The 20,067-nt window shown below is 46.3% G+C and overlaps 1 protein-coding gene across 3 annotated transcripts; it reads right to left on the bottom strand.

The window, feature by feature from the left end:
- Positions 1–174: 174 nt before the first annotated feature.
- Positions 175–12,806, bottom strand: ETV4 (ETS variant transcription factor 4). Of its 3 annotated transcripts, none has more exons than XM_056512193.1 (12): positions 12,391–12,806; positions 12,104–12,188; positions 11,919–11,966; positions 9,251–9,304; positions 8,285–8,405; positions 7,603–7,749; positions 6,338–6,579; positions 4,381–4,455; positions 4,209–4,277; positions 3,667–3,839; positions 2,574–2,675; positions 175–1,976 (listed from the first exon to the last, which is right to left on the bottom strand). In XM_056512193.1, the coding sequence occupies exons 1-12, from the start codon at positions 12,433–12,435 to the stop codon at positions 1,758–1,760; spliced, it is 1,380 nt and encodes a 459-aa protein (XP_056368168.1). In that variant the 5' UTR covers positions 12,436–12,806; the 3' UTR covers positions 175–1,757. The 3 variants fall into 3 exon arrangements, with proteins under 3 accessions (XP_056368168.1, XP_056368169.1, XP_056368170.1); XM_056512194.1 differs by having other exon boundaries at positions 3,667–3,836; XM_056512195.1 differs by lacking the exon at positions 4,381–4,455 and having other exon boundaries at positions 3,667–3,836.
- Between the last annotated feature and the right edge of the window lie 7,261 nt (positions 12,807–20,067).

Below are 20,067 nucleotides of genomic sequence, written 5' to 3'. Positions count from 1 at the left end.
ATGGGTGAACTTACTCCCTGAATTCCTGCTCTGGAAGGAAGGGCAGAGGCATAGCCCAAAGGATGCTGGATAAATGTAAAGTCCTTGGGAATCCTGCAGATGGAGGCACCAGAGCTGTGAGCTGGTGCCAAGGGAGGTACAAAACAAGCTCAGAAGGTAAAAGAGACCAATCAGTGAAATTGCACTGGCCAAAGACCAATTTATTAATGATAGTATTTTTACACTCATAAATAGTTAAAGGCAGCTTATACCAATGGAAGGGTTCCCCTTCACCCTCATTTCTGGGACACCACAGGAGCTGTGCTGGCCAGGCAGGAGGGTCAGGAACTGTCAGAACAGCAAGTCTCTGCACAGGCCTGCAAAGGCAGCAGCAGAGCAGACTGCTCTGAGTTCTGGCCTCTCCTCAGGCAGGGAATGCTGCCTTTCAAGGCTCTTGCACTCAGGGATGAGGCTGGGAGGGTTGGCATGAGCCATGCAGGGTTGAGTCATCAGAGGGAATCAGGCTTTCAGTCAATACACAGAATTTTCTCTACTGGCTACCATGCTGACAGGATTGGCAATGCTCTGGATTCAGCAGCTGAAATGTCAATCTGAAGCAGTGGAAACAGACTTTTTCTGTATGGGTACACTGTACTGCTCCTTGTCTAACTGGGAGTGTGGTGAAGCTCTAATTAAAAAATTAAACACCTGTTAATCAGGATGTGGTACCCATTGTAAACATTTACTGTTGTGGAAAACCTGCCAGTTCAGTTAAGTTCCATGTGGTGCACTGGACTGCAGAGAGAGCTGCCTCTTCCACATCTGAATTCCCCTCAAACATGCAAATATTTGTGGAGTTTAAGTCTGAATTCTTATATGAAGATCTATGTATGGTTTAGATAACTTTGTATAGTATTTTTTAATCACACCTCCACCAGGTCCTTCTCTGGCCTCAGAGGATTCTCTAGCCAAGCCCAGGATGGGCACACTCAAGAGCCTGGCAGCTCTTTAAATATCCTGAGAATGTTTGTTGAAGTTTTTCAGTTTACAGAAGCCCCACCAGGACACTGAGCTGTGTCTCAGGCCTTGCTGCTTCCCACAATCCCTGTGCCTGAATGAGGCCTTGGCTTTGACCTGTGCCCCAGACCACTGCCATGGAGCTCCTCTGTGGTTCCCCTAAATTCCTTTGGGCCAGGGACTCCAGGGCTGTCTAAGCCTGGCCAAGGCTCAGAGTGCCTGAACCCAGGAGCTCCTGGCATGAGCAAGGAGCTGATAAGGCAGGAGCATGCATGTACCAGACAGTGAGTGTTCCTCAAGGAAGGCACAAATCTGTGACCTTTTCCTGCAGCCATCCTGGGAAGAAGGCTTAGCTGGCCTTTCAGAGTGAAAGCAGGTCACACAGAGGTTCAGGACATGTACTGGAGGAATGGAGTCAGCAGCAGCATTGTAGCATTCTCATACATGAAAAAAGCCCTGGTGGGACAGCATCCCCTCCCTCTGCAATGGGGGGAGTGTGACAGCTGTTTGATACATCTGGAGGCACCAATCACCTGATCTGCTGCTGAAGCTGCAGCTGTGCTGAGATGTCTGCACAGCCCCATCCTGACACAGTGAGAGTTCTAGCACAGGCACACAAGAGCCCTGTCTGCTGTGAGGTGATGATCCACTCGTGTGCCTGAACCCTTGTCCTGACCAAAGCAGGAGTGCAGAGTTTAGTGCTGGCCTGAACAAAAGCTGATCCCAGCCATCTTCTGCACACAGCAGGGCTGCCAGCAGTGCTAGTAGGTGTAGCCCTTGCTGTAGAGCTGTGGAGGGAAGCTCCCCAGGTCTGGCAGGCAGCAGCCATGGTCCTCCAGGTGGGACAGGGGCAGCGTGTCCTCCTCGCTGAGCTGCCGCTCCAGCTCCGCGCTCAGCGCCGGCCGCTGCTCGGGGACGGCCATGGAGAACAGAGCCTGGGGCTCACACACAAACTTGTACACATAGCGCTCCCCAGCCACCTGCAGGGATGAGAGAGGGGCAGGTGAGAGCTGCAGGCCCAGGGGCAGCACCAGGGAAGCCTTGCACAAACATCTGCCTGCCCTGGGATGTGTCAGTTGTGCATCTCTCCTTGTGCTGTCCTCTCGCTGCTCTGAGCTTCCCTGGAACAGCTCCTGGGCTGCTGCCAGCTGACACTCTCTGTCCAGGTAACAGCAGCAGTCCCTGAACAGTCTGTACTGAGACAGCCACACTCCCAGTTATCTCCCCAGGGCCCTGGGTGTGCCACAGACCACACAGCACCAAGTTCCAGGCAGCCTTTCTCTCACCAGGGGCAGGACTGATTATATCTCCTTGAAGCCGCATAAATTCCAACTCTCTTCACTGCAGAAATATATAGAAAAAACCCCCATAATTCCCCCTTTGTCTTATTTCTCATGCTTTACCTACACTGCTATCCTTCACAGCTTCTCCATTTCACTACAGCAAAGAGAAGTTTTGGGGAGAGCAAGCCTGGGATGGCTGGCTGCCTCAAGGACATTCTGTCTGTAGGAATTCTTGCCTCAACCAAGAGAGGAATCACTAAAAGCATGAAGTCTTGTCCTGCTTTGCAAACTGACCTTCTGCATGATGCCTTTCTCGTAATAGTAGCGCAGGGATCGGCTCAGCTTGTCGTAGTTCATGGCTGGACGGTTCTTCTGGATCCCCCACAGCCTGGCCACCTGCAAACAGAGCACCAAACTGTGGGGAAGTCTGTGAGCCCAGCCCAAGGGAAAAGAATCTGATCCAGATGGTTCTCTTTTCATGGATGGTACATGCATGACACACACAAATATTTCAATAATTGTTTCATCAAAAATTCAGCAGCTTTTAAACATGAGTAGAACTCAAGCACTCTGTACCACAGAGAAATTCTGGCCACTACAGAGTTCATTTGCTGTCACCCCACTCTCCAGTACTCTGGAAGTGTGAGGATGCCATAGGGCTGCTTCATCCTCTGTTACAGTTAATCTCCAAGAGTCCCAGGTTTACTAGGAGACCAAGCATGAGTGAACACACTGGAAGAGATCTGTGCCTTCCTACTCCTCCATGATCTTCAGCTTTATCCATGAGACTCAGAAATCTGTTGTAAGCCAATGTCAGCCTGCCAAGACTTTCATCTGCACTGAAAGTGCCCATAAATTTTGATATGTAGCAAGAACAGTGCTAAATGCAGCTCTAATTGGAACAAGATATGAACAGATATTATGGACACTTCTCCCAGATACTGTCAACTATCACTGTTTGTTTTGGCAGCATTTGAAATTATACTTCAGTGAAAGTAATTTCAAAATAAAGATAGACTAGGACATATCAGATTCCAGATTCTTATGAAAACTTCTGCAACCAGTAGGGTTCAAACCTCCAAACCTCAATGTCAGCCTCCAGTATGGAGCACAGGTCACTGCAAGCTTGAGTGAAATATCCAGGGAAATGAAGGCAGTGGATGATTAGACTCACTGCATAGCTGAGGTTCTAAACTTACATACAAGCAGCCTTTCTTAAACCTGACACTTGAGTCACTCAAGTGATTTGACCTCCTCTAAAACCTTGCCTTGCTGCAGGGTCTGGTGAGCACCACTGGCAGGGCAGAGGAAAAACCACTTGAGAATTTGGAGCCCCAGAAACAGAGAGTGATTCCCCTGAGCCTGTAGAGAACCTCAATGGCTTCACCTCCTCTGGCTCGATGAGCTTGAACTCCATCCCTCTGCCAGTCCAGGCAATGAAGTGGGAATTGGTGGGATTGTCCAAGAGAGCCACCAGGAACTGCCAGAGCTGGAGTGATCCCCGTCTCTGGTAGGGGGGTCCTTCCCTGTACCCTCCTCCTTCCTGCTTGATGTCTCCTGCTGAGCAGAACAAACCAGACATTTCCAAAAAGAACAGTGCAAAAACCACCAGGGGAAAAAAAAGGAAAAAGCCCAGCACATGTCACAGTTTCACAAATGTTTACCTGGAGTATTTCAGTTCACATAAAACAGTGGCCAATTCACAAGCCACTCTTCCAAGAGCAGCTCTGATATAAATCACAATTAAGCTACTTATACTAGAAGGCCTGGCTGCTGCTAGGAAAGCTCAAAAAATGGGATACCAAAAGCTGGGTATGAGCACAGCTGCAAGAACAGTGTCATGAGCTGTGTAGGCACTAGCCAAGTGGCTGGCTAAGATTATGAATAACCCTATCTTACACCAAATCTCCAAGCCATTCTTTCTCCAACCTTCAAATTTTTCTGGAACAACACAGACATCATCAGGAAAGGACCTCATCTGCTTGTCATAGCTGCAGCCTAAAAGAGAAAGAGAAAGCAACATCAGCAGTCACAGACAGCCAGGGTAGGACCAGAGGGTGGTTCTGTGCAGGGAAGAGAAGACAGTCCCTGCTTTTCTTACCTAATGTGTCTTCTGTATTTGAATGGATTGGGTAACTCTCAGCATTGATGTACATGGAAGGACAGTCAGGAACATCTACAGAACAATTAACAAACTCATTTCTTTAAAAAACAGAGGTGGCAGAATTATCTTGCCCTGCAAGCTGAGTGCAGCTGTCTAACCAAGGCCCTCCTAAAGGGTTAGACAGTGTCACAAGGCAATTACAACTTCATTTGCATTATTCCAATCATGAGTTAGAGCAGTAAAGTTTTGTGGCACTATCACACATCCTCAGTGTAGCCAGGATAACCAGCCAATCACCTCTACATCACTTTTATACAAAATTATGGACAATATTCTAAATTTGAACCTCTCTCTCATCTTGGCTGAATTACACAATTTTCTGCTGTTTTCCCAGGTAAGAAGGCATTACATTTTCCCAGGGTACTATGATGTAAATGGAGAGCAGTAGCATCTGAATGTTTCTGCAGACAGAGTCTCACAAATATCATTTCAGATGTCTCCAGCCTCCCTGGCCTTTTCACATCATGGTGAGGCATTCCCACAAACAGAAAAGAAAAACAGCCTTTATTAAAAACAACTAGGAAGTCTTTTCCTGACTCCGTGTGCAGTGTACAGCACTGTGTGTATCTTGTGTTTTCTGACAGATTTATTTACTGAACACAGCTGAAACAGAAGCTGTAACTGGGAGCTTTGGAAAGGTTTAACTTACACTTCCCTCTCACACATTGTCTGGTCATTGCTTCCAGCAGATATTTTGCTGATGCTAAGGGAAGAGAACTCTGAGCTGACAGCCTGGGTGTTATTACAATCATAAACTACTCTCACTAAAAGCACATTCCCATCTTCTGGGGTTGCACATTTTCTGAACAGAAGGACTCAGTGAAATTGTAATACCAATATCACCACAGTGATACCCTCACAGGAGCTTTTTATTTTTGTGTTTATTTCTGCTAAAGGAAACAATTAAAGATGTCCATTAAAATACCAGAAGTATCATTCCCTCTGAAAGAGGGTATTATGATCTCAGGGTAGTGAGTCTTTGGACAGATCTGCCAGAAAAATAAGATTTATCCCTTGTGGAAAAATAAGAGGATCCTGGTGGATCTGCCATCTAAAGCTATTTTTGGCATTATAGATATTTTCTCTTGTCATCCCCTGAAATCTCTGTTCTCTGAGCCTTGTTTCCATGGGGAGTAGCAGCTGGAAGCTGATCCTCCAAGGGACTCCAAGCAGCTCCTCCTGGCACTGAGCTGAGCCCACCCAGAGCCCCTTTCCTCTGCCAGAGCTCAGAGGGGCTTCTGCTGCAAGGATCCAAGAGAGTTTTTCTGTACCAGCTCCAGCATATCTGATTCCTCCCTTTCTGCTGCCTTTCCCAGCCTGTTTTCAGAATGATTTCTTCAAAGCTGACCTCTCATTTTCTGCAACCCTGCAGCTCAGAAATACCACTGAAGCAAAAAAACTCCCAGTGAAACTGGAAACAGCCTTTTCTTCATTTCTGGTAGTGTGAGTGGGCTAATCATGAGTTTTGAGTCTCCTTATTGGCTACTTACTTACTTGCATTATTCCAATCATGAGTTAGAGCAGTAAGTTTTTGTGGCACTATCACACATCCTCAGTGTAGCCAGGATAACCAGCCAATCACCTCTACATCACTTTTATACAAAATGGGGGGAAACTCCCATACTTTAGTGGATTTAACATCACCTCCTACCTCCTATCCTGCCAAAGCTTTCAACCCTCTACCAGAAAGTTTTTCTCAGAACAAGGTGAGTGTCCCAGCCTCATCTGGGATGCAGTGAGCAGACAGAGCTGCTTTAGCTCCCTGCTACACAGCCAGGAATCCTTCCCAGGCACCACATGCTGCTGCCAGTGCTGCTGCAAAGCTCAGAGAGCAGGATGCTGGACAGGAGCTGCTCACCCCCCTGGCTGATGCAGAAGAGCCAGTTCTGCCTACCTGAGTCATACAGGAAATCCAGCTGCTCCTGCTTCACCAGCACAGCTGGCTGCTGCTGCCTGCTGCCTGCCTGGCTGGGCTGCTCGTACTGGGGGTCCTGATGCTCCTGCTTGAAGCCCTGGGGAGGGAACTGGAGGCAGGGCTTGGGCAGCTGGCACTGGAAGGCAGTGGGGTCTTCCTGGGCCATGCCCTGGGAGGGTGGGAAGGAGTGGCACATCTCCACAGCTGGCTGGTACACAGGGCTGAGGAGGGAGAGCATGTGAGAAGCTGCTTTCCTGGCCCTCTGCTTTCAGCCCTGGCACAGACAGGGCTGCTTGAGGGGCACTGCTGGAGTCAGTGAGTCAAAGGTCTCTGAATTCTTCAGAAAGAAATCAGAGCGTAGGGCTTGAATTAAAGCTTGGGGATGGATTGAAGTATATTAAGTCACTCACACATAAAGTAGAAGTTTAAGTTTTAGGGTAAGTGTAAATTTTAGGGTGAGTCAGTAAGTTTCAGTCTGAGCTCTAATGCTTTTAGTAAGTAAAAGGTTTAGATGCCAGAGTAGCAGTGGGAGTTCTAGTGAAGGTTTAAAAACATCCTGATGTTTTCAGTAGAGGCTCCAGGACCATAGTTTTTTTAGACAGTGCATAGACATAATAGAGCTATTGTAAGAATATTGCTGACATTTTTCAGATAGAACAAGACAGGCTGTATGCATAATCTGTACATAACCTGGTGTGTTCAGAAATTAAAATTACAATAGGTTAAGGAGTGGTGGTCTGAGTTTGAGTTTTAGCTTGTTGAGGAGCTTTTATATAAGAGTATATATTGGGGAGAGTCAGTGCCTTTTGCCATTGTTTTTTGCCATTGCCTTTTCTGCTTTTCTTTCTGCTTTTGAGACTGATGTGCTTTGTAATAAATAACCTTTTAAGCAACTATTAGCTGCTTTGCTCATTTTAGAAGATAGCCTGATGAAGTTGGTGCCCTGAGCACCAGAGGTTAGTAACAGGGCAGCAATTTCCTCAGGCCTTTGCTGGAGCTGTGGGAGCTCACTCATGCTGGGACAAGAGCAGAGAAGGATGTTCCCAAGGGCAGCAGCCACCCAGCCCATCACCCACAGAGCTGGCAGGGTTAAGGTTATGGACTCCAAACCCCAGGCAGCAGTGGGGGGCCCACAGGAGGGATCCTGTGCTGTAAACAGGGCAATCCCACCTGGATGCTGCAGCCCTCCCTCCTTTAACCACCAAGGAGGGCAATCCTTGCTGCCTCCTCCTGGCAGTGCTCACCTGCTGTCACTGAGGAATCCACAGCTGGATGTGGGGCAGGGGGGCCCTGCAGGGCTCAGGAAGCTGCTGTCCTGCCTGGGGAACTGCTGCAGTGGTGGCTGAATCAGGACTGCTGGGCTGGGAGACTGTCTGGGCTGGTCATAGGCACTGCAAGAGCCAAACAGATATTGCAGCACTTCAGTTCTCCAAGCAGGACTCATCTGGAACATGAAATGTGCTGTCCCTCTGTGCAGCCACCTGGGCCAGGAAATCCCCAGCACAAAATCCCTGCTGCTCCATTCTTCACTGGCAGCACCAACCCTGCAAGCAGAAAACTGGGGGAGGTGTCTGTGCTGGAGAAGCCACAGCTCAGGCAAGGGCCTGAGTGGGCAGTGGGGTCAGAAATGTGATGCACAGATCAAAATCTGTGATCAGATTTTGGAAAGCAGTGGGGAGAGGCACGTGGTAGATGTCAAGATTATCAGTATGAGGATGGCTGAGGGACAGGGAGAATAAAAAGGGAGAATAAAAGGAGGCAGCCCAGAGCTGCTGCCCACTGCTGGGCTGTACCCAGCAGACAGACAGGGCTGCTGTCAACACTCCATCCCCAGACAATGCAGAGCACTTGATCCCAGCACAGCTCCTGCCCCAGATAATAGAGAGCCCTTGAATCCAGCACAGTCCTGCCCCTCTGTGACCTTACCTGGCATAAAGGCACTGCTCACTCTTGTGCTGGAAGGGCTGCTCATGGCTGCAGGACAGCCTGGGCTCCGAGGGGCTTTGGGGCTCCTTTTTAATCTTAGCAGGAGGGCTGTGAAAAGCTACTGCAGGAGAGAAAGGAAAGATCAAATTGACACTTTTCTTCTTTATGGGGAGCTATGGTTATCAGGCATTTCCAAATGCTGAATCTCTGCTATGCTGACAGTCCAATAGCCCTGAGTGGGGGACTGGGGGATCTCAAAACCTCTCTGCTCATCCAAAACACCAGTGACAGCCCAGGGGAATAAAAGTACAAAAGTTTATTTCCATTTTCAGCTCACTGGTGGTGGCAAGAGCCTGATGCAGACAAGGAGGGATATTTCTGGGCCTGTCAGAATCTCATGAATAACAAATGTGGGTTTCAGTTTACAGCAGCAGGAAGGAGGATGTGGGTGTTTACTTCTCATGCTCTATTCAGTCCAGCAGGGGACAAAACTGGATTCTGGCTCTGGCAGTGTTTTGGGTTTGTTCTTTGTAATACTGTTATTTCTATTTTAATTTTCCTAGTAAAGAACTGTTATTCCTAATTCCCATATCTTTGCCTGAGAGCCCCTTAATTTCAAAATTATAATAATTTGGAGGGAGGGGGTTTACATTCTCCATTTCAAAGAGAAGCTTCTGCCTTTATTAGCAGACACCTGTCCTTCAAACCAGGACATTCACTCAGAGTGAAATGTGGAACCATCCCTCTGCTCAGTTCTAGGTCAAAAACAGAAATAAATAAGAAATAAGATATATGGCTCAAGCTGTGCTGCAGGGCCAGGTCTGGGGAAAGGAGGGAAACAAGAGCAACCAGAAAAAGTGTTTCAATTCAATTTACATGGGGGAACAGCCTGAGGTGGGGGGAAAAGGCACCAGAATTTGGGTTTGTCCTTCCCCCAAGGGACAGGAGCATCCCCAGGGTACTTACAGTTTTCTGAATGGAAGTCAGGCACAAATTGCTCATCATTGTCTGGAACCTGAGCTGTCAGGAGAGAGAGGGAGAAAAAGAGGGAGGGAGGAGTTAGTTTTGGCACTTTGTAGAGTATAATTAACACTAAAGCAGAAATAAATCCTTGCAGGAAAGATCTGAGCTTCCTGCTGGGATGGTTTTAGTGACTGAGGATAGTTTCCTTTGGGATTAATGAATACATGTGAGAAACCTTGGGGAGAATCTTACCCATATTTTATAACTTCCAACAATTACTTTTACATTCTTTTTACTGCAGGGAAGGGAGAGCTTCAGCAGATTGTTGTTATTTCATAAAATCTGTTGCTGCTGCTGCTAACAGACAAATTCTTGTTATTGCAGAGTGGACAACAGATTGCACTTTCTCAGCTCTAAAACAGAGGTGATGTCATCAAAATTAATGGACCAATACCAGGTTCACACCCAAGTGTGAACAGATCCTGGTAAAAACAGTGCAGAGGAAAATTGGATTTTTAGTAAGCAGGCCTAGGATTTTTCAGCATGTGTTTCTTTTAAGAGCCATCTATGTGCAAAATAATTCTTTGACTCTCAAAATGAGAAACCAAGTGTAAATTGACACTACTAAAAATATTTTCAGAAGATAACAAAAAGATATACTTATGACTGAAATGTGACACATAAACACATACATACAGCTGTGGATTAAATTTAATTTAAATTTACATTTTTGGCTGATGCCTTGTTTTTACTTTGCTGCCTTCCTGGGTTTGTTTCTCTTTTATTTAAAAAGTAACACCAAAAATGGTAAATAAATAAATAACTTTTTCAAAAATTAAATGTGATAAAGGAAAATAATAAGTAAAATATTTAATGTTTTCACTTTTTCTTTGCACTGTTTAGGAAGGTGCACTTCAGTGTTCTGATGCCTTAATTTAATGAACAAATATTGACATGGAGACACATAGGACATTAGTAAAAAGTATTTTCACCATTCAGGAAAATATTTTGACATATTGGTGGATAGAAAAAAAACCAGTAGTTTGCTTCAGAGGATCATTTTTCTGTTTACAAGCCTGGAAATGGGAACAACAATGGGAGAAACCAGTTCCCCAGTATACAGACTAAAATAAACTAGAATATTAAAACTCAGCTTGAATTTCTCAGGGATTTCACTTGGACTCTGAATAGATGCTATGAGCTATGCAAAATAATAGTAATAGTAATAGTAATAGTAATAGTAATAGTAATAGTAATAGTAATAGTAATAGTAATAGTAATAGTAATAGTAATAGTAAAAATTCTCTGCCTATATTCCAGAAAGATGCAGTAAGGTTTGCATTATTATTATTTACTGATCCTGGCTAGAAGCAGAGCATCTCCTTTTCATGAGGCCAAATGTGACCACAGGGGACTGACAAACTCATCATACAAACCCTCTGCTATGGCAAATATATTGTAAGAAATTGCATGGAAATTCTTCAGATAGGTGAGGTAAAATTGGGAGAATCTTAAATTGACAGTCTACCAAAAATCAGTCCTGAGACAAATTTATTGGCAGCTCCATTTCTTCTGAGATTTAAAAGAAATCAATCTTGTGCACATTCAGCAGGTCAGTTACATGACCAGCAAATAATTCTTATTTTCCTGCTCTGATAAAAGTTACATGGATGATTCAATATTGAAACACCTGCAGGTAATTCCTGCTGCATCCTTACAATCCTCACACTCCTGAAACACTGATCAACATCACCTCAGTTCAGTTTGAAATAAACATAAAACTTTTGATTATTTTCCTTAATAATCCAACTTAGTTGGCAAATACCTTTTTGAAGGCTTAAAAAAGGAATTGTTTGACAAGATTGTCCCTCACTTGTGGTAATATTCAAGGAAATAATCCCACTCAAAATGCCACACATTTTTTTTATATAATTATTGTTAAATATTTTTAAGTACCCAGATCACAATAAGTGCTTCTCTATTTATCCTGAGTCTGTAAAAAGGATCATCTGTAGTACTGGAATTAGAGTAAAATCAGCATGTTTAGAACAAGTTTCACTTGGAATTAATGTGACTCCCTGGCATTCGAAGTTTTCCTTGAAGTTCAAAGTCAAAACAATTAAGACACCAAACTGAAAAGTATGTAAATTCCACGAAGGTCCCCACAAAGTATTATATTAAGAGGAAAAAGAAAGAAATAAAGGAAAAAAAAAAAAAAGAATAGAAACATTTTGTTCCCCAAATTAAAACACTACTTTATTGCTTAAGAAAATACCAAGGTTCTGGCAACCCACAAAGATAAGTGACAAATTAGCATAAAATCGAAGCAGTTCCAAATAGCCTGAAGCGAGAATTGTACCCAGGAAAGCGGGCGAGCAGCCAAGCTCCATTCATAAGCAAATGCCCGGCACAATGGTGGCATTCAGCCTCTTCATTTACACAAGCCAGAGGCTGGCAAGTCTGAAAAAACCACTTTTGTTCGGAGCCAGGCAAACACAGCAAAGGAACGGGACAAACCTCAAAAATAACTCAGAGGAGCAAAAGAAAGGGAAGGGAAGGGAAGGGAAGGGAAGGGAAGGGAAGGGAAGGGAAGGGAAGGGAAGGGAAGGGAAGGGAAGGGAAGGGAAGGGAAGGGAAGGGAAGGGAAGGGAAGGGAAGGGAAGGAGCTTACCTTCAGTGAGCCAGGTCTCCTGCAGCTGCCTGAGGTCTCGGAAGAGCCCTGCGGGGACAGCGCCGGGGGTGAGCGGGGCCCGGGGATGCGGCAGCGGGGACGGGAGGAGGCGCCGGGGGAGGATCGGGAGCCGGAGCCGGACCCTGCCCCGCCACCCCCGGCCACTCCAGCCCAGCCCCTCTCACCTTCCGAGTCCTGCGGCGGCTCCCCGGGGATGCTCCCTGCTCCCAGCACGGCTCCGGCAGCGGGCAGCGCCCGGCCCGGGGAATGCTGCGGGAGGAGCGGGTCAGAGCCGAGAGCCCGGCCCGAGCCCCGAGCCCCGAGCCCCGAGCACCGAGCCCCGAGCCCCGAGCACCGAGCACCGAGCCCCGAGCCCCGAGCACCGAGCACCGAGCACCGAGCACCGAGCCCCGAGCCCCGAGCCCCGAGCCCCGAGCCCCGAGCACCGAGCCCGCCCGCAGCCGCCACTCACCTGCGGGACAGTGAACGGCACCTGCTGGTCCAGGTACCGCGTCATCCTGCTCGGGGGCACCCGCTGTCCTCGGGCATCGGGGGTACCGGGGATACCGGGGGTACCGGGAATATCGAGGGTACCGGGAATATCGAGGGTACCGGGCCGGGAGATTCGCAGCAGCGGCAGGACCGCGATCGCTGATCTTTCCGGGGAGGCGGCGATCGCGTCGCAGCTGCCAAAACTTGGGATGAGAGGCGGGACCGAGCCCGGCGGGACGGAGCCAGCCAGCCCCGGCCGAGCCGAACCTCCGGGACAAAAGCCCAGCTCCGGTCCGGTCCGCTCCGGTCTCTCAGCGCCGGCGGCCCCGGCCCACGCGGAGCCCGCGGCGGAGCCGCCCCGTGCGCGCTCCGAGGCCGCCGTGGGCCCGGGGCCGGTCGCCCATTGGCCCCTGGCTCACGGGCCCGGCTCGCCCACTCCTTTGTTTCACGGAATTTGTGAATGGAGCTCCGTGCCGGGGCGCGCCCGCCAATCCGCGCTCGCCCATTGCGGAGTGGGCGCGGCCTCAGCCCTGGCGGACCAATCACATCGCGGAGCTGCGCTGTTCATTCAGCCCGAGCTCCCATTCATAAAAAAAGAAACGAAATCCTGCCCGAGTTCATTCACGAGCGGCTGCGCTGCTGCCGCCGGGCCCCGCCGTGTCCGTGTGCCCGGCGGGGACGGCCCTGCCCAGCCCGGACATCGCACCCATCCCAAACACTCCTTGGGGTCATTCCCAAACATTCTTCAAGTACATTCAGTTCTATTCCGAGGAAGTTTCAACAGGAGTTGGAAGAAATCTCACACATCCAACTGGAGCAAAAATAACTAAAGCCCTGGCTATCAAAATCAGTTTTACTCATGCAAATGTTGAGGGACAAGAACACACACACACAAAAAAAATCTAGTCTTGGGATTTGCACACTAAAAAAAGTGGATTTGCTTTTCCATCTGTCAGATGCTGGGCCATGTGCATGCATCGTGCTTGTTTTTTTTTTCCCAAATTTCTCCTTTAAAATTCCAAGATGCTATTTAATATTTATTAATCCTCTTTATGCTCCAAAAAAATATTAGTGGCAGGCAGGACCTGATGATAATAAGTTAATCATTCATGGAATGTTATCTCCTGCAAGTGAAATAGGTACTCAGGAGATAAAGAAAAGGGGAAAGTTATCCATAAGGCCAAATGGAACTTAACAATTTTCATGTTTTCTCTCTATCTCACCCCTGCTAGTTTGCTGTACTGCTCTGCTTGTTGTGAGAGGGTGTTTGTGAAGTTTAAGTATTTAGTCAATGTGTATTTTGATCTTTCTGCTAACAGGCTACAACTGCCCAGTGTGTGAGGGAAGCTGGCTGCCACAGCAGTGGGAGCAGAACCACACAGAACTGTCAGGAGGTTTCCATCCAACACCTGCTCCCACATCCCCAGACATTGCAGACGTGGTCAAATGCAGGAATTCCAACTGACTCTGCTTTGAGAAGATCACCAAAGCATCTGTTAATCTGAATTTTCAGTTTTACCCAATTTCTTTCTGCTCCATATGATTTGGAGCAGTCTGTTCAGGCTTTTAATCTTAATCCAGTTTTATCTGACAACTGTGAGAGAATATTTCTCCTGGTTAGATTGTTGTTATAATATTTTTACTTTAAATGCCTTACAAAGCCCAAGTGTCAACACACTCTCATGCTTTGCACTTTGCCTACATCTCAGCAGAAATGGTGGGTTTGACACTCAGTTATTAGTGCTACATTTCCAAGTTAAGAGATAATAGAATAGAAGAGATCTGACTTCAGTCCCTGGCTGTGCTCTGAACTCCAAACAGGATGGGATTTTCTGCTGTAAGATTTGTTCACTCTGTGATGTTCCAATTTCCCACCCAACAACAGGAACAGGAATGCTGATTTCTGAGGAGCCTCAGAAGGAGTCTCATTGCAGTTGTGTTTTCACTCCTCTGTCACTCTGCAGAGGGACTGAGACTCAAATCTGATAAGGAGCAGCTGAGGGAGTTGGGTGGGCTCATCCTGGAGAAAATGAAGGTCAAGGGAACCTCCTCACCCTCTCCTGAAGTGCCTGAAGGGAGGTTGTAGTGAGGGGTGGGGTCATTCCCCTCCCAGGTAGAAGTGATAGAACAAAGAAGAAAATGGCCTCAATCTGTGCAGGGGAGATTTCCATTGGATATTAGGGAAATTTTCTTCACTGAAAGGGTTGTCAGGAATTGGAACAGGCTGCCCAGGACAGTGGTGGAGCCTCTGCCTGGAGTGGGGGTAAAACAACTCAAATTTCACCCTATTTCAAACTGCCAGTGTGGAATGGAGAAGGGAGGGATTCACACTGCTTTTGGTGCTGGGTAATGCTGAAACCTGCCTGGCTGTTCAAACTCAAACATCCTGACAGTGAGATGGAAATGTGGCAGAGCTGGTGAGGAACCTGCTGAAGGAACCAGCAGGTGACATCACAGATATTTATTTACCTGCTGAGCTGACAGGTGGCCTGGGCACTTTACACTGTAAAACCCCAGAGACAGCAGCTCCTCTAACACCTTAGAATGTGTGTGGAAATTCCTCCCTGGAGGGGGGCTGGCTCCCAAGCTCTCTCCTCAGAGGCTGTGAGAGTTGTTGGTCTGGGTGAGTAACATCAATCTCTACTTTATAATTGTTTTGGCTAGCTTTAATGTAATCAATATTGTTTCAAAAATAGTGCATACCCTGTACCAGTAGTTACAGCTATCCATACTATGTAGCAAAAAATTCTGATTAAGATCTTTTAGTCTAATCATTATCATAATAAATCATTTATTTTTATATTAATATACTTGATTTGCCATCCTTAATCCTGTGGGACAAAGCTGTATAAAGTTTTAATTACACCTCTACAGTCCTTTAGACACAAACTGCTGACAAAGTCTTGGACTACTTGCCCAGCAGCACCCAGAGTCCTCTCTGAGGAGGAGTTTAAAAAGCCAGATGATCCTTTCTGCACCTTGTTGCTGTTTGTACTAGCCAGGCAGTAATGCCATTTAAATTTTTTTTTTTTCCTCTGACAGAGATGTCCTGTCAATACTATCAATGGCTTTTTCTCTTTCTATGTCATGTTTGTTTTCAAAGTCTGGCTAATCAAATATGAGCAATTAATGTTCAGGATGATTAATTGCCTTCTATTATTTTTTTCTTGAGGTGTTTAGTGTGTGAATAATTCAGATGTGATACATAAACCAGGGAGCTGATTCTTGCTTATAAAGTATTAACAACAGATTTATTCCATCATTGTAACACACATTGCCTGAGGTGTTCCTTCCCTGGACTTACAGTTTATTTTTCTTAGTCACCAACTGAATTTTGTGCCTAATCCCTCTCCCACTCCTGTGGCCATCCCTAAGATTTAACTGTTTCCATTTACTGGACTGGTTTCAGAAAACCCAACCCTAAATTTCAGATGCATCCCCTGCATCCACAGCAGCTGTGGTTGGTGTAATGCAAAACTCTCAGACAGAGATGCTGACACAGACAGGATCAAATTACAAATGTCTTAGTGACACACTCAAAGTTGAAAAAACCCTCTCTGTACTGCAGAATGGAGCATGAGCAGACCTGCAGCTTTATAAAAATAATAATAAACAGCTGGATTAAGAGCTCAGGTTTCTTAATATCAGGCATGAAATCAGCCCAGCTGCTCCTCAGTTCCCTGCTGCTCCTGAACAGGAATTCAGGAGCAAGGTGCTGGCTCTAGAATTGCCCTTTGTTACCAGGCATCTTTCCTGGGAGAGGAGCAGTGCCTGAGGAAAGACAGAAATCCTGACACTGTAAACACCAGCCAGGCTCTGGGGAGCAGCTCCAGCTCAGCCCAGCTGTGTGCAAAGGAGGGGCTGGAGTTGTGTGCAGATCCTCTCTCTGCTCTCACTGGGGGAAATCACCTTGTCTGTGTTCCTGCTGCTTTCCAGTAGCACACACCACAGCAGCCTGCACTTTGACAGGGAAAGTCTGAGGGAGGGTCAAGCCCTTGTGGGAAAAACAAAAAAACTCTTCAATAACATTTTTAGTGTTAGAGAATCAAGGCATTACTTTATTCTGGCCAGGATGTGCAACAGAAATAATTTCATCCACAGATAGCCTGGGTTGTGCAGAGAAAATCATTCCATGGCATGAATTTTATTAGATTTTTCAGATGCTTACACAGTAAAAACCCAGGGAAATTCACTGGTTCCATGTTCATTGGTCCTGAGTCAGGCAGTTCCCAGAATTTGGTTTTTTATTGGATGTGTGTTGGTGACACTGTGACCCATCAATGCAGCAGCCTCTTGTTAATCTTGTTCAGGCTATGGAATTTTGAGCCTGAGCAGCTGATGAGGTTGTCAGTAAAGGCTCTGCCTTTGAAGTTTGTGTGATCTTCCATCCAGTCTGACTTCAGCCAGAATCCTAATGAGGATTTTCCAAATCAACCTGATCAAGACTAAAAAGTGTGATCAAGGCTGAAAGAGTGTGAAGCTTGGTAATTAACCACCAGACTGCAGAGGGGTGCTGGGCAGAAGCAGGAAATGTGAGTTTTAAGTGGGTAACATGCAGGCTGCTCTGCAATCCCCTTCCTCAGGTCTCCATCCATGAGCATTCTGCCTGCTGGAGCTGTTTCCACAACAATGGAACGTGGTCAGAAGCTCTCCCCTTTTCTTCCCCCTCAAGAATTAAAACATCCAGTTCTCAGCCTTTCCTCATGCAGCAGTGTCCTGGTTTGGAGGACAGATGTCTGCTAAGAAAGGCAGAAGACTTTCTTTGAAATGGGGAATGTAAACCCCCTCCCTCCAAATTATTATAATTTTGAAATTAAGGGGCTCTCAGGCAAAGATATGGGAATTAGGAATAACAGTTCTTTACTAGGAAAATTAAAATAGAAATGCAGTATTACAAAGAACAATCCCAAACCCTGCCAGAGTCAGAATCCAAGCTGACACCCGTCAGTCAGTCAGGGTGTTGGCACAGTCCCATTCAATGGTGGCTGCATCCTCCTGCAGTGGCAGATGTGGTTCAGCTGGAGCAGTGCTCCTGGAGAAGGTGCAGTTTCCTCTGAAGCTCCAGAGATGATGTGGAAGGGTCTGGTTTTCCTCTGGAATGCAGGGGGAAAAGGCTGCTCTGGTGTTCCAAAATCTCAGTTTTTATCTGGGTAGGAAAGGCTTGGCTCCTCCCCTGGCTGGAGCATCTCCCAGTGGGATGATGGAATTTTATCAGTCATACAGTGGGACTAATGGCCATGAACAGGAGATATCTCCTGGAGGGAGGATGGGCTGTGGGGAAGATAAAGATGATTGCCCAGCTGGTTTAAAGATGGCCCATGAGCAGATAATGTGTGCCAGGAGATCAGGGTCACTGCCCCACCCCACTGCAACAGCTGGGGACAGAATTCACATTTCTGGCCACATCCTGTGTTGCAACCTAAGACAAACAGCTTTCCAGGCTTTGGATCATCTCTGATCTCTGTGGCTCTTCTCTGGACCCTTTCCAACTTATCCACTTTTTTTTTTTTTTTTTTTTTTTTTTTTTTTTTTTTGTGGTATAGCAGGGATCAAAACTGTGTTCCAGGCCTGGCCTGTGAAGTGTTGAGAGGAACACAGCTCTGGCAGTGCTGGTGATGCCCTGGCTGATGCAGCCCAGGATTCTGTGATTTCTCTGCTGCAGCAGCACTCTGGTCACTCATTTTGCTGCTCATCCCCCAGGAACCTTCACACAATTTGGAGATTTCCCCATCCTAATTCATTTTCAGACAAAAATCATAGAAAAGAAAGATTGTGCCCAATGAGACCCAGAACTGGATCTGGCATACTCAGTCCAGAAACAGGGTGGATGTGATTGGCAGAAATGTAGGGAAGTTTAAATTGCAGACATGGGTTTGAAATGCACAGAATGTCCTCCTGATAGGAAGTTCTCTTTCTCAAGCCTAAATATGTAAATCACAAAGGTTACTTTTGTTCAGCCTCTTTCTGCAAGAGGATCTGTGTTGATGAGTTATTTATGGTATGAGTTATTTACTTGTGATTTGAATTGTGTGTTTACTTTTCAAGTTGTTGTGTAAGAGCAAGAGGACAGGAGATTTCCACAGGCCCACAAAACTTTAATCATGAGATTCCAGGTGACTTTCTCCAATGCACTTAGTCCCAGTATTCAAGGAAGTGTCTGGGGAGGTTTCTTGCACCTTTGTGGCTGAGGCACAACACAGGGTTTGAGAGAACAATTTGGTATCAAGTCTTGTGAATAAAACAGTCCTTTTAAGCATTCATGACAGCCACTTTTTATAATGTTCTGAATGAGAGAAGACAATTCAGGCACTCTGTCTACAGGAAGGAAGCAATTATTTTATTAGCACTTTGAGAAATTAAATTATGTGAATTATGGCAGAATAAGTTTAGCAAAATGCTATAATGTAAGAAAACAATTAAAAAGAGTTATATAAGGTTGGGTGGCTTCTTTATTCTGATAGAGTGTGCAGTTAATTGATTGTCACATGGCTATAATGTACCAGGACAGCTGGGAGAGCAGAGAGAGATCTCTGCTCAGGAGAGGAAGAGCAGAGGAAGGGCCATGACTTGTAGGGAAAAGGGAGTGGGCTGTCACCCTCAGCTCCTTCTCCCTGTGTGCTGTGAAAGGACAGAAGAGAATGACAGGGAGTTTCTCTGTTCCTCAGTTTCCACAGCTGCAAGATCACATTTAGTGCTCCCCATGGCTGCAGGAAGCAGAAAGGCTTCAGGATTGGATTCCAGAAATAAGAGAAGCAGAGAGGTTGGCACTGGCAATGGAGCCAGGCAGTTTTGTACCAGCCTGGCCACTGCTCCTGTTCCTTTCTGAAAGTTCTCAACATTCTGTACACTCTTCTGGGCTGTTGGTCAGATGGTTTTCTAAAGAAGCTGGAAGAAAATTATATCCTTTCTCATAAGACCATTGCACTTTGTTTAACACAAAGAGAAGCTTCTAGCCAGGACAGCACCTATGTTAGAGCAAAGGAAATGAACCTACAAGTAGCAAGTTACAAATCACTTGCATTATTGCTCTGAAGAATAATTTCCTTAAAATCTATGAAGATAAGCCTTCTTGGTACCCATAATGCAATAATCTTAATAATAATGCAAAATTCTTGCATTATTGCTCTGAAAAGTTCTTTTCTTAAAATCTGTGAAGAGAAGTCTTCACTTCCTGGTACTCATAGATTTTACACTAGGTAGTATCACCTCTTCTGCTGAATTTTTTAGCCTGGCTTGTAGTTTCACTGGGGTACTTCCCTGCACCATCATGAAACTCAGAAACAAATCCAAAAACTTCACTAGTCTGGTGTCCCAGAGAGCATCCCTGAGAGCAGATGAGGACATGTGCAGCTCTGCAGTGTGTGAGGCTGACAGAGGAGATGGGGCAGGAATCCTGGCTGGATCTGGGTGAGCTGGAAACTTCTGTGCCTCAGTTCCTCACCTGCAGAGGAGCAAGGTGGTTTGTGGACATCATAGACACTGGAGACACACAATGAATTAGGGCCTGCAGAGTGCCCCACAAACGGGAAAGGATTGTGTTAAATTCTGTTGCAATGGAGGTTGTAGTGATTAAAATTGCAGTAATTACTTTATGATAGTTTGGTACCTTCAGTGCTCTAATGGCAGAAATCACAGCAATTTCTCCTTAAATTCTGTC

This window comes from Oenanthe melanoleuca, chromosome 27 (assembly GCF_029582105.1).
Source record: "Oenanthe melanoleuca isolate GR-GAL-2019-014 chromosome 27, OMel1.0, whole genome shotgun sequence".
Taxonomy (NCBI): Eukaryota; Metazoa; Chordata; class Aves; order Passeriformes; family Muscicapidae; genus Oenanthe; species Oenanthe melanoleuca.
This window is presented reverse-complemented; position numbering and strand designations above follow the sequence as displayed.

What these genes read in the sequence shown, in the direction of transcription:
- ETV4 (XM_056512193.1), bottom strand. Translation starts at nt 12,435, where the DNA reads ATGACGCGGTACCTGGACCAGCAGGTGCCGTTCACTGTCCCGCAG. An exon ending in GGAGACCTGGCTCACTGAAG is followed by an intron (nt 9,305 to 11,918) that starts GTAAGCTCCTTC and finishes CTCTCCTGACAG; the next exon opens with CTCAGGTTCCAGACAATGAT. An exon ending in AGCTCATCGAGCCAGAGGAG is followed by an intron (nt 2,676 to 3,666) that starts GTGAAGCCATTG and finishes CTCTGTTTGCAG; the next exon opens with GTGGCCAGGCTGTGGGGGAT.